A 13,959-nucleotide genomic window follows, 5' to 3' on the forward strand; every position below is an offset into this window, starting at 1 on the left:
ACCCTATTTCAACGCCATTTTTGGTAAAAATAACTAATGGCGACGACAATGATTGGGAATGGTAATCGAAACCTTATGACAAATGTACTTACTTATTGTAAGTCGCTTTGGATAAAAGCGTCTGCTAAATGCCCTAAATGTAAATGTAAATGGTTCTGATTTATTTTCTAACATCATGGAAAGGATCTACCGGTATACGTAAAAATACTATTTTTATATTTAGAGTTGAGTTGTTGCAAGAAGAGAACACTGTAAACCAGAATTGGAGGAGAACGTGTAGTTTAGAGTTGTCTAAAGGATCTGGTGAAGGAGAGTTGACCTAATGACCAGTTTCATTCCGTCATGTGTCCTGTTGTTCGTCTGAACTTGCGTGTCCCCTGGCTAGGTGGAGACCTACGGCTCTATGGAGAAGAAGGAGAAGGTGGAGTTCATCCTGGAGCAGATGAGGCTGTGCATCGCGGTCAAGGATTACATCCGCACCCAGATCATCAGCAAAAAGATAAACACCAAGTTCTTCCAAGAAGACGGCTCCGAGGTATGTTACGTCATTACTGGCTCCAGTTAATGACTGGTACAGAAGCTTTACGGTAACGCTCTGCATGAAACAGGATGCACTACATAACATGCAACACTTCCCATTCCAAGGGGTTATTTACGGTCACTTGACGAAAATGGCTCGGGATGCAATTGGGCAGAACTACATTCAATCATGGCAAAGAAACGTCACATCAGCGGCAGCAATCCCATAGGGAACTCCTCTGTTCAGCCCCATATCTGATAAACGGTTGGGATTGGCCTGACGAGGGGCAGGTCTGTTGGAAATCTGTCTGAAAATGGTTAGTTTCTTTCAGCTCAATTCTGAGCGGTGAACCACTATGGGATGCTGCGGGAGAGCAGAAGGAACAAGGCTGTCTCTGTTAAAATTCTTACCCTTGCTCTTTTTGCAGCAATGACTACAAAGTTCAGATGATGCAAACTCATGAATGCAAACAAACAAATATCGTAATGGGAATACAAAAGACGACCGTCTACTACTGCCTAGTCACTGTTTGGTCTCTTTGTTTACCAGGAGCTGAAGCTGAAGTATTACAACCTGATGATTCAGGTGGACCAGCACGAGGGATCCTACCTGTCCATCTGTAAACACTTCCGGGCCATCTACGACACTCCCTGCATTCTGGAGGACAATGCCAAGTGGCAGCAGGTAGAAAACACACCTTTTACAGTATGTAGCGCTCACACAACCCTCCCAATGAGGCATCTTTGAAGGAAGACCCTCACAATGGGTAGTGTAGCACTGGGTTTGGGATTCTACATTTTTTACTTCCAATTGTACCCAATAGTTAATTTGTTGAATAACTGGTGCTCGACACCACATCATTAAGGTCCCTCTCTGAGCATACTTTAATTTCTTACCAGGCCCTGAAGAGTGTTGTACTCTACGTCATCCTAGCGCCTTATGACAACGAGCAGTCGGACCTCGTGCACAGAATCAACACCGACAAGAAATTGGAAGAGCTTCCCAAATACAGGTATGCTGTTTTAAAGACCCCTGAGCTTTCTTTGTCGTGCCGTTAACCACACGAAAACAGGCTCTTGTGGTGCTCGCCCAGAGATGGGTACCAGATCCTCCTTTATGATCTGAAGTGCGGGGGTAGACAGCATTTACTCAAGTTTGTGTCCTCTTTCAGCCGCTGCAAATGTCCTCTGTCCTCTGTATTGACAGTAAGCGCCTTGCGGGGCAGGACATTGAAGAAGCCAAAACACGCGTTTTTCATCGGGCTAAATAATGTAAAATATATCTACAGCTGTCCAGATGAATTGAATGCAGTCCTTTTTAGACTAGTTATATAGGTGAGCCTTTGGTATTTTTCGCTAAAGTTTATAATGTGCTGGGCGTATATATCTGCATGTAATGCTATACTATATCTAATGAAACAGGTTTCAATGAAGTCATGAAAAAATCACTGCCGACATTCTCTTTACCATAGAGAATGTACTCGGGTTTGTTCAAACTTTAATATAGGCGTTCTAATCTAGTTCTTGCATGCCTACTTCTTTCTATCGAGCAAAAGGGGCATGCTGACTTCTTCCATTCTTCCATTAACCATATCTCGGAAGTAATTTTTTCTATGCTAGCCCGCAACGTATACATTTTTTAACTAGAAAAATAGGATTGAATGTGTAGCCTTTTTTAATGCCCCACTGCCGGCCGGCTTTATGTCATTTCCATGTGTTTTCCTAGCCTGGCACCGTCCACCTACCTACTTCCGCTCAATTTTCATTTCACTTCAGTAGTCAGTCTGGGTCTGGTTCATATTCATGGATTCCTTGGAAGCCAGATATTTGGTGGTCCAATCAGCGAACAGAGGGAGTGGCTGAGAATGATGACGTCGAGGTCGTGCGCCAGTTTCAGTTGTAGACAGAGGAAGACCAGGAAGACAATGGAGAAGGATATGAGAGAAGCTATTTGGTCTGTTGTGGGATCGCTGCCGAATATCGAGCTTTAATATATTAAAGCTGGAGCAAGAACAATCTTTGCTGAGTTTTGTTGGTGGCCATGATGTTGTGGCCCTTCTCCCAACCCTGTTCGGGAAAAGTTAGATTTTCCAGCTGGCTCAGTTAGTGGTGATGGAGCCGGTCCCGTTGCATGACATACGTCACGATCAAACGCTTTGCGATTGGTTATGGCAGATCCAGAGTGGCACTTGGCAGATCCAATCATTTTAGAACTTCAACAGACACCTGCCTCCAAGTGAGTGAACGTTTGTCAATTGGGCAGTTCCAGACCTTCTATACAAATTAAATTAAGTACGATGGTCTGGTAGGACCAGGCTAGTGTTTTCCCGGGTTGTATCACAAAGGGCGATTTCACTGGACAGAGTCCAAGTAGCGTAACGGTAGTATATTTGCATGACGCGATCTGATTGGCTGACGGATCTGTTGCTGCCTGAAAGGTTTGAAATCTTTTTGACACAGGCAACGGAGCCGACAGAACGGACGGACCCACAATGCATTTCGAGAGCGTCCCATGCAAAGTCAATGAAATCCGTCAACGGACGTGTACAGTGTGAACGTGGGGGTAATACTCTGCAGAGGCAGAGTGGCAGTACATCGTTTGAGTCCATATTGGAACAGTATGCATATGACAGGCGCATATGATGCCTTTGACAGGCAACTAAATGTAATTGGGCTTTACCGGGAAAAGATTGGCTTTCTCAGGGTTTGCGCATTGTTTGAAACAAGCGCGAGGATGTGATTACACAACCAATATACATGCAGGTTCATCTGCATGTGGAAATGTCCCCTATGATGCATGTGATTGACGTGTGGAGTGTTGTGATGGCGGTGTTGCAGGGACCTGCTGAAGCAGTTCACCACCCTGGAGCTGATGCGCTGGGCCTCGCTGGTGGAGGACTACGGCAAGGAGCTCAGGGAGGGCTCCCCCGACAGCCCCGCCACAGATGTCTTCTGCAGCCTGGAGGAGGGCGAGAAGAGGTGGAAGGACCTGAAGAACCGAGTGGTGGAGCATGTGAGTTCATGTAACCTCCTACAAGGACATCGTTTTACACTGGTTGCCATATGATTGACTGGTGACAGACACATGTTGTTCACAAGCCCTGAAGCTTTAATAGAAAAAATACATTTAAAATATGTATGAAATTCCAAATGGAGATCTTCAATATTTCCTGTTCCTTTCCCCAACAGAATATTAGAATAATGGCCAAGTACTACACCAGGATATCAATGAAGCGCATGGCCAACCTCCTTGACCTCTCCATAGACGTAAGCAAACTGGGACTTTTCAGCTCTGCTGCGATTGAATGAAGATGAATTTGTTTGTTTAGATGGTTTCATATCACTTCGTTTTGGCTAATGAGTTTTTGTTTATTGGGAATGATTGAGTTTAAAAAGCCAGGTCGTCGATGGCTTAAATCACCATCAAATGATCCGCTGCGTCACTAGGCATTTTTATAATGCCAAGCCGGTACGGTCGCGGCTTGGCATGCCAAGCCGCTGTCTTGCCTGTGTAAAACAGAGGGTAAAATCCCCCTTCGTCTAGGAGCCACAGGGCTCCAGACAAACTTTTTCCTTGGGTGCACTGGTGCGCCAAATTTTTTAATTTGGGTGCACCAGCACGTATTTATGGTGCACCCAAGTTTTGAGTTGTTGAGGACCATGCCTGCCTTGCGCTGAGTTGTTGAGGGAGGGGGGGGGGGGGGGGGGGGGGAAGTTGATTAATGGGGGGGGGGGAGGGGGGGCAACCCGGGCAGCTGCACCGGTTGCACCGTCGATATTTACGCCATTGATTAATAATATCTTGACTGTTAAATAAATGCCTTAAATAAATGCCGAATCTGTATCTCTCATAAAGAATATCGTCAGACAATGCCAAGGGATCGGTTCTCTCCCGAAAAACCCTCTGTCTCCGGAGAGACGTCTGTACGATAAGTGCGCCGAGGTCCATGGGAACACCCACAAATGGTGACGCCATTATCGGAGGAGGGGCTAGGAAGCTGCGCACGCCGATATAAGTAGCCGATCTCAGGGTAGACTCGCTGAAAAGCTGCTCCCGACCAGGTTTGGTTGGGAGCGAAAGTCACCATGGTGATACAGTGACGCATAAAGAGATCGACTTTCATGGTACAGCTAACCCAGGCTTTCAGCTCAACATACCTCGCTAACCCTCTAATCGAGCTTCGTAGTACAGGCCCCTGGATTGGGCTTCGCGGGTTTGTTTACCGGCGTTTCTATTGTTACCGGTCTTGCGTGTTCCAACGGTTTATTAGGTGTCTAATCGCTGTCTAATACTTCATTCACTGCCTCTTCCAGGGTTATTACAATATTATGAATAGACTGCTCTGTAAAAAAATAAATAATAATAATTATACCAGATACATTTTCAGTCGCACCGGTGCGCCCAAATAAAATATTTGGTCACACTACCCCGAATTCTAGGCTCATGTGCGCCAAAATTAGGCGCACTCTGGGGCCCTGAGCCGGCTTTCTTGGTTTGTTGGAGTAGACGGAGCTACGCACAGAGAGTAGACGTCTTCAGAATAATTTGCATACTCAGAATGTTTTATATTTTTTATGATTCAAGACACTATCATGCAAGAATCTAAAGTTTCTCTAGTACTTTCTCGTAGATCGCACCATCTGCTACCGTCTTCGTTAAATGCGACTGCATCACCTTCTCTCCCATAAAGGTCCGCAGCTGGCAGATTTGATCGTCTCTCCAGTTAGAACTACTAATGTTTATCGCTGCTTGTCTCTGTTGTAGAGACAACGCAGCAACGCCTCTTCCCAAGTCCCGCCCCTTGAACCGCAAGGCCGTCTAATCACATTTACATCTAAATGAAACCCCCAATATGTGTAGGTTCCGAGAGGGTAAATTGGGGTGCGAAATCAAGCCGGTATATTACCTCAGTCAGTTTAAACGCAGGGACCATGGTGGGCATAAGAAGGGCATATTTGGCAGTGTAAAAACGTTAACTAAAGAGGGAAATGCATCATTTTGTCACCGGCTCTTTATTTGGAAGAGTCCGCCTATAAGAATCAGTATTTAGCCGGGATGAAGCCATTGGACAGAGGAGGAGTAACAACAAGCTGTAGCGAACAGCCCCCTTTCGTCAGCAGTGGACCTGTTCTATTTCATGTAGGCTACACCGTCTAGGCTTCGTCTTATGGGCTTGTCCCGTGCTGGAAAATTCAAACTATGCACCTATCAGCGTGGGCACCGCCCACATTTCCCCACGGTATCGTGTCTATATAACGCGGTGTATACCGTCGCTCATCCTCCCTTTTCTTTCAGCACTTGTGCGAGAAATTGAGAACTACTATTAAGAAGAAGACGAAGTGTGTGGAGACGGCGTTGGAACCGCTCAGGGCGTCAGGAAAAGAGGATTCTCTTCTACCTAGACGACCTGCTCATTCTGAGCAACTCGGAAGAGACCGCGAGAAGGGACACCATGTTGGTGATAAACCATCTCTCCTTCCTGGGTTTTGCCATCAACTGGGAGAAGAGCTCCCCAGCCGGCAGACAGTCTACTTGGGGCTTTGCCTAGACTCAGCCACCATGACTGCGATGCTTTCGCCTCCTCGGCGAGACGCCATCCTGTCGGCGCTCTCCCGTTTTTCGCGTTCGCAGAAACGTGACCGCACTGTCCACCATGCGCCTATTAGGGCTGATGGCAGCTGCCCGCCCCGTGGTCCCCCTGGGTCTGCTCTTTATGCGCAGACTCCAGTGGTGGTTTGCTCGCCAACGGTTGGACCCCAGGCGACACAAGCTCAGGGTGCTCCTCGTTCCCCGTTTGGTGTCGCCAGACCTGGAATATTGGAAAAGACTAGGGATGCACCGATATGAAAATTTTGACCGATACCGATATCCAATATAAAAATTGCTGTTACGCCCGATAACCGATATTTACCGATATCAATATTGGTATAAAAACAAGTTTCTATGATGATTTTGTATACTGAAGAACATGTAAACACTGTGAATATGAAAAAGTTATTTCTTTCTTTATTTACCAAAACTTCGAAATACATTGTTTCTTCAACAAGTTACAGGGCATCCATAACAAACACAAGTTACTAACGGTGTTAGTTTTAGGCTACTTTTACAACTTGCATCTATTAAAAAGTTTGGATCATAAATCACAATAACGATCACAAATAACAACATCTTGACAAGGTTTAATAACTTAAATCAAATTTGCCAATATTCATGGAAACCAGACACTTGTCTAATAAATTACAAAAAGTGTTTCAAGTTTAAGTCAATTTCAACTCAAATCTGTGAAATAGACTAAATCAAATATATCAAGGGAGGTTGGTTGTAGTCTTTTCACTCGGTTCTAGCCCTACTGTTGATCCGGAGAACCGAGCGAAAAGACTACAACCAAATATAAACATATCCGGTTCCGGTTCCGGTTCCTGTTTCAATGGGATTACGGAACGCCAAATAAAACGCAACAGAAACTGTATTTCGCTACGATAATGTAGGGATGGGCGTGAGGAATCGATTACTCGAGTACTCCTCGTTACAAATGAACTCGGTTGGGGGACAGGCAAACTCGAGTTTGCATATACACACACAAACAAAGTTTTCTGAAGCAAATGTATCAATTTTCTGTCGGCGCCACTAACGCATGACGTGGGCACAAAGAAAATGAAATGCATCCATTTCCATGGCGCGTTCCGTGCCGTGTGCAGGCACGCCAGAATTCAAAAAGTTAAGAGATGGCGGTTAAAGCAAACCGCAGCGAAGAATTGAAATACTTTAAAGAAATAGGAGATCATAAGGTGAAATGTAAAATATGCCAAGCGAAATCGAGCTACCAGAAAGTACTATGCGGCAACATATGCTCCTGAAACACAACGGTGAGTTCGGGAAAGCAGACCCGCAGCAACGGTGAAAGTGAAAGAGTGTCGGCTATTTTCACCGCCGCAAGACACGGCTGTAATCCCGGTCGTGTAGAGAAGATCACAACGCTGAGTATTTCCATAGTCCATTTGCTGCCGTTTTATTTGCAGCTTTAAGCATTTATTTGCAATGGTTAGGCTACTTGTTTCGTTTTTTTTTTAAACTGTTACAGGCCTTGGTTCGACGTGATTTAAATTGTGAGACGCATATTTACTTTTGTAAGGAAAATGTTTTTTGAACGTTTGCAAAAATAAATAATGAATACTCTGATAGCTCTGACTGTTTTGATGGAGAATAAGCATTACATGTTTGGTTGGTAATATTGCCGTTCATCATCAGGCCTATTCCTGCTGCAGATGCGTTGCATTCTAAAAATAGATTTGATTTGACGAGTACTCGATTGATCCTCGAGGAATTCCTTCGATCACTCGAGTTTGGAATTTACTACTCGTGCCCATCCCATGTATATAATGATTTGACACGGCATCCTCTGTGCATTACTTCGGCTTTGCAAGTACTGCATATTGCAATTCGAGTACCTTCATTTGAGACCGTAAAAAACATCCAAACCGCCGACATTGATTCTTTTCAGTTAAGGTGACAAACACTCCTGTACTGCCTCTCCGTGCGTCTCTGGCTGCGTCACTGACAATGTCACATGACCAAACAAGCTGCGCATGGGCAAAAAACACACACAACGGCAACAAGACTAGGAAATTAATATCGGACCAGTTTTACTTATCGGGCCGATGCCGATATGTTAAAAAATGACTAACATCGGCCGATAACGATATCACTGCCGATATATTGTGCATCCCTAGAAAAGACCCTCCGCCCTTCTCAGGGGTGTTCCCCTGGGCAGGGTGGCGTCCTACGTAATGGTCTTCACGGACGCCTCGTTGACGGGTTGGGGAGGAACATGCCTCTCACTCGGTCGGAGACGAGTGGCGCACGCCCCCTACAGCACACATAAATGTGTTGGAGCTCGACGCTGTGAGGAAAGTGCTGTTGCATTTTTCACCTGGTGCGCGGCCGCCACGTTCTGATCAGGACAGACAGCGTGTCGGCGGCGGCGTACATCAACAGACGGGGGGAGACGGCTCCCCTGCTCTCCACCGAAAGGCGGTCGAGCTCTGGCTTTGGGCTCATCAGTATCTCCTCAGTCTGAGAGCCCTGCATATCGCGGGCGCCCAGAACTTTGGGGCGGACCTCATGTCTCGAGGCGGTCCCCGCCGAGATGAGTGGCGGTTACTTCCCGACATTGTCAGACTGATCTGGCAGAGGTTCGGGACAGCACAGGTGGACCTCTTCGCGTCCAGGGAGAACACGCACTGCGGGTGGTGGTTCTCCCTCAGCCCTCGGGATCTTCCGCCGTTTGGGGTAGATGCGTTGGCACACACACCTTGGCCGCGGGCTCTCTTGTATGCGTTTCCCCCGCTCCAGCTGATCCTTCCTCTTCTGGAACGGGTCAGACAGGAGAGACTGTCCCTGATATTAGTGGCCCCGGAGAACCGTTCAGCTCTGTGGTTTCCAGAGCTGGCCGCGCTCTCGCGGTCGGCGCCGTGGCCAGTACCGTTCAGGCCGGATGCGCTTTCACAGGCCAACGGGACGGTGCACTACCCGCCCGATGTCTCGGGACGGCTGTTGGTTTGGCTCCTGAGAGGTTGATCCTGCAGGGCAAAGGTTTGCCTGAGACGGTTATCAACACTATTCAGAGCGCTCGTGCGCCTTCTACTTCTTCCCTCTATGCGGCGAAGTGGTGCGCCTTCTCTAATTGGTGTGAGAGGAACCACGCTGTCCCATCTCAATGCGAGGTGGGAAGCGTGCTTTAGTTTCTGCAAAACTTATTGGAAAAAGGTTTGGCCTTCTCCACTATCAAGGTCTATGCGTCTTAGAGTACCATATTAAGCGCTATATAAATGTCATTTATTATTATTATTTTGCGGCAGCCGTTTCGGCTGGCCATGCAGGCTGTGATGGTGGACCGATCTTCAGCCATCCACTGGTCATGATTCTTGCGTGGGGCTAGACGGGTTAGGCCTGTTTTCACGTGTGCTTACACCACGCTGGGATCTCCCCAGGGATCCTTTCGAGCCTCTTTCTCAGGCCCCCTTGGATGCCCTGTCATTTAAGACGGCACTCTTGTTGGCCTTGGTTTCTGCCAAGTGGGCCGGTGAGCTAACGCTGTCTGTCAGCCCGAGTTGCTTGTTGCTAAACGAGGACGGCTCCTTCTCGTTGCTCAGACCTAATCCTGCGTTCCTCCCCAAGAACATGAATAGTTATTTTCGGTCGAGGGATATTGTGCTTAAGGCTTTTCACCCCCCGCCTCATTCTAGTGAGGCGGAGGCGGATTTGCATCTCCTGTGCCCGGTTCGGGCGTTGGCTATGTACGGGAATCGCTCGGCCGCGTTCCGCTCCACACAACTGTTGTTTGTGTGTTATAGCGACGCTAGCAGGGGCCGCACTCTCTCTAAACAGCGGTTTTCTCGCTGGGTATGTGAGGGTGTTTGCTTAGCCTACTCTCGGCAGGGCTTGGCGCCACCATTGGGCGTTAAAGCTCACTCCACACGGAGCGTGGCCTCTTCAACGGCTCTACTCAGGGCGTTTCGGTGGAAGACATCTGCGCGACTTTGTCTTGGTCTTCCCCCGGCCCCTTTGTCCGTTTTTACATGTTAGACATGTCCAGGGGCTCACTCTGCAACTCTGTGCTGGAGTCCGGAACACTTTTTACGGCTTAAGAATATAGACATGTTCTTTAAAGCGGCGTGGTTGGATTTCCTCTCGCCGGCTGGCGAGTTGGACTTGATTACCAGTCACTCTCCCACCTTTTTTCAAATAGAAAACAGGCTAGGGGGGTTTCTATTGGCTCGCCAATTGTCAGGTGGCTTTGTTTGCCAGTGCGGCACTCCCGCCGTTTTCTTCTAATAAGAAACGGCCGAGAGAGTCCCCTTATTGGAGAGCCGGATTCTGTGGCCCCGACCCGGTAGTAGCGGACCTAATGGAAACCGTGTTGCTCTGGTTTTTCTTTTCCTTTTCATGGGTTCCATGAAGCACGGATTAGAGCCGGAGTCTTTACAGACTCACTTTTTTCTCCCTTGATCATTGCCTTGCTTGATCTAGGAGGAATTAGTTTTTTATTAAGCTGTTGTGTTTTACACTTCCTTGTCTTAATGTGTTCTAGTGACTTAGGTTGTTTTGACTGGGGTCCAGCAGGAGTACATTGATCGGGCTCCGCTCGCAGCTTCACCTTAGCCCATAAGGCGAAGCCTAGACGGCGTAGCCTACATGAAATAGAATGATAGTCATGTTATTATAACTCTAGTTCTATGATTGTAGGCGTAGCCGTCTAGTTTCCCACCTGCTGTACCCTCCAAATGCTGAAAGAAAAGCGTGGAGGATGAGCGACGGTATACACTGCGTTATATAGACACGATACCGTGGGGAAATGTGGGCGGTGCCCACGCTGATCGGTGCATAGTTTGAATTTTCAGCGCGCGCACGGGACAAGCCCATAAGGCGAAGCCTAGACGGCTACGCCTACAATCATAGAACTAGAGTTATAATAACATAACTATCGTTTATCCTTCTTTGGTTACATTGTACTATGGAAGGTTACCTCAGAGGACATGACCAGGGTGTCCTGTGGTAGTTGGGGCTCTGATCAAGTTATACTTGGCTATGTGGTTTATATTTTTATGGTATAGATAGTCTTAAATTCATGTTTGTGAACACTTTGCCTATTTTCTCTATTTTTAGGATTTATTCTGTTTTGGGGTTATATTTTAACTCCTAGTTGAATTATATTCCCAACGGAGCAAAGCAGTTGTGTTTCACGACTTCATATATAAAGTACTCCAAAGTTCAGATATACTCCCTCCTAAACCTTTTCTCTGCTTATGTCCGTTTGTCTCCGTCCATCTGTGTCCGTCTGTCTTTGTGTGCCCTGTAGGAGTCTGAGGAGTTCCTCTCCTCCCTGGTGGTGAACAAGACCATCTATGCCAAGGTGGACCGTCTGGCCGGCATCATCAACTTCCAGAGGCCCAAGGACCCCAACGACCTGCTCAACGACTGGTCCCACAAGCTCAACTCGCTCATGTCGCTGGTCAATAAGACCACCCATCTCATCGCCAAGGAGGAGATGATCCATAACCTTCAGTGAACCACAAAGCCCAAGTGGCATCTGTGTTATTTTTTTTGGGTTAACATTGTTCATGTGCCTACTGATATTTCTTTTTTTGGTATTTGTAAAAAAAGAAGAAAAAAAAACGCAGTCAGATGGTGGACGGCGTATGCTGATAAAGTTCCAAGTTCATTTCCGGAATAACTAGCATCCCGTAGCGCTGTACCTTGTTCACATCCACACACCCCCCCCCTCGTCACCATTAACCCCAGAGAGGATGACCTGTCTTGACCTTTGGCAGCTCAACATGGCTTCCTCCTTTAGGTATAACAAAGGTCTTCATGTTGGTGTTTTTGGTGGTTGAGCCTCGTTGCAACTTGCTGTAACAAAGAATGGCATAAAGTCTTTAATGTCTACTTTGAAATAACATTAAACTATATGTTTAGTGGACATTTTCCTCTGCACTTAAGTGTTGCCTGATTTATTCATCTACTTTACTTTGTATACTTGACTTTTCTTACAGCTCTTTTATGGAGGGCGATAACATATCTTTGATATGATATTTTGAGCTAACCACCTACATAATTACAAGTGGTGATGTTAAACAAAATCAAAACAGATTTGCTATCAGTTTAGTATTTATGGTTCTAAAACCTTCTATAAAGGCCTTGGTGTAGAATATACATACGTTCTGTTATGAAGGCTGGGATGGGGCCATCTATTGGTGTTGCACAGGAACTATTTTTATTCAAACTGCTAGTCAAGAAATAATGCAATGAATAACTCTGTGGGAATCCCAAAACCCGGCTCCGTATGTCATTCCCAAATCCCAGTAAGATAAACTTATATTGATCTTTTGCCCATCCGGGCCCAAGTTCCTCTGTCACGCGTCTACGCGCACTACGGATGAACGTTGTGTATGCACGCGCGCACGCGTACCCCCTCAACCTTCACGAGGCGCGCGGTCCCGCCGTGCTCTGCGATGGACTGACAAGTGGATCCAAGATGGCGTAGAAAGTAAGGCTAGGTAAGTGTACACTTCCCTTTTTCAGGCCTTTCAGTTGTCGTTTTCGATGCAAGTACGGTGAAAGAAATTATGTCCGTAAAATCTTATAGCGAATAGCGAATGTAGTAATTCGCCCCGTACTTAATAATACGATGTCTGATAAATTATATGACTCTTAAAACCGTGCCAAATGTTCAGGCCCGAACCCATTTAGCTTGCTAGCCTAGCCAAATTGCTAGCTAAAGCTAACAAGCTAGCCAGCTATTCTTGTTGTGATCCTGCCAGTTCGGTGTCGGGAAAGGCCCTGTTGTGACCAAGCAGCTCTCCGGTGGTCCCAGCGGTTCGTGGGCCTCGTTTTGGCCGTGGTACCGACTCTTGTCTGCCGTGGTACTTACTCATGTCTGTGTCTGTTTGTAACGGGGTCGGTGTGTTGCAGAAGGCAGGGAAGTGGACCAGCCGAACACAGCTCCTCCTGATGAAGTCACACAGCACACTTGTATGTTTGCTCTTTACTCAGCTTTGGGACAAGTTGCAGAATTTAAAACAGTCTGACGGAGAAAACCAAGTAGATCTGGTGGATGAGCCTCCTATAGGATCTCACTGGATGCACCAGTGCAGTACTGGCTGTACACACGGTTGTTTATGTTGTGCTCTCTTCACCAGGGCCCTGAACTCCATGACGTTATCTGGTATTGTTCCGTCTACTACTAATACCTCGTTTTGTTTTCTAGTAAGCTAAGGAGTTACCTCACCACATCAAATCCTTTCTTGTATCCCTTTCCTTGGACAGAAACCATTAACAACGCGGTGATATGGCTGAGTTTCACCCCTTGTTATGACATCAAATGGTACATTATATCCCAGCAAAGATCCACAGTCACACAATCCTTTTTGATAAGTTATGCAAGTTACTATGGTAATGTCAACCCATATATTTTTAAACATGTAAGAAGGCTTTGTGTGTTTTATTCCCTTCCGTCTGGGAATGAATAACTCCCTGTAATGTATAAAATGTTAAAGTAATATCCAGAATGGAGCTACTGCACTCTCTTAATATTTGAACCAAAAGTTCAAATTTCATATTAAATGGATAGAAATATTGCAGAGCACATTACTCACTGTTTTTCATCAGAAGACGTATAAGTCTGTATAGAGTACTCTAAATTGAGTGTTATTCTTTCTCACAATTTAATATTTCAGAGCAGTAATATTGTGTTCTTCGATTTAATTAGGAAGTGTCATGGTTGAACTTCAAATTCCTTCCTTGTCATGGTCAAACAAACATAGAAGCTTGCAAGCTGAATCTGATTCAATTGGTCTCAGTAATAGGATTTACTTCAGATGATACAATTGCAAAAATCCACACTTTAAATGTCAAACAAGTGAAAAAAACGGCTATCAGCT

The 13,959-nt window shown here is 46.2% G+C and overlaps 2 protein-coding genes across 6 annotated transcripts in view; both read left to right on the forward strand.

Moving 5' to 3' along the window:
- The window catches only part of psmd12 (proteasome 26S subunit, non-ATPase 12), a 21,478-nt gene extending 9,465 nt beyond the window's left edge, over positions 1–12,013 (forward strand). The window contains exons 6-11 of the mRNA XM_030352302.1: positions 386–535; positions 1,070–1,204; positions 1,420–1,532; positions 3,358–3,532; positions 3,709–3,786; positions 11,379–12,013. Of these exons, the coding sequence (XP_030208162.1) occupies positions 386–535; positions 1,070–1,204; positions 1,420–1,532; positions 3,358–3,532; positions 3,709–3,786; positions 11,379–11,588 (861 nt within the window). The 3' untranslated portion in view covers positions 11,589–12,013. The remainder of the gene's footprint in view (positions 1–385; positions 536–1,069; positions 1,205–1,419; positions 1,533–3,357; positions 3,533–3,708; positions 3,787–11,378) is intronic.
- Positions 12,014–12,450: 437 nt separating this feature from the next.
- The window catches only part of helz (helicase with zinc finger), a 119,872-nt gene continuing 118,363 nt past the window's right edge, over positions 12,451–13,959 (forward strand). Inside the window, exons 1-4 of one of the 5 annotated variants that reach the window (XM_030352300.1) lie at positions 12,451–12,576; positions 12,992–13,051; positions 13,219–13,244; positions 13,346–13,403. The gene's annotated coding sequence lies outside the window, so the exon portion shown is untranslated. The remainder of the gene's footprint in view (positions 12,577–12,991; positions 13,052–13,218; positions 13,245–13,345; positions 13,404–13,959) is intronic. The other 4 variants (XM_030352297.1, XM_030352301.1, XM_030352298.1 and 1 more) reach the window with 4 other exon arrangements.

The sequence above is a fragment of the Gadus morhua genome, chromosome 3 (genome assembly GCF_902167405.1).
Source record: "Gadus morhua chromosome 3, gadMor3.0, whole genome shotgun sequence".
Taxonomy (NCBI): Eukaryota; Metazoa; Chordata; class Actinopteri; order Gadiformes; family Gadidae; genus Gadus; species Gadus morhua.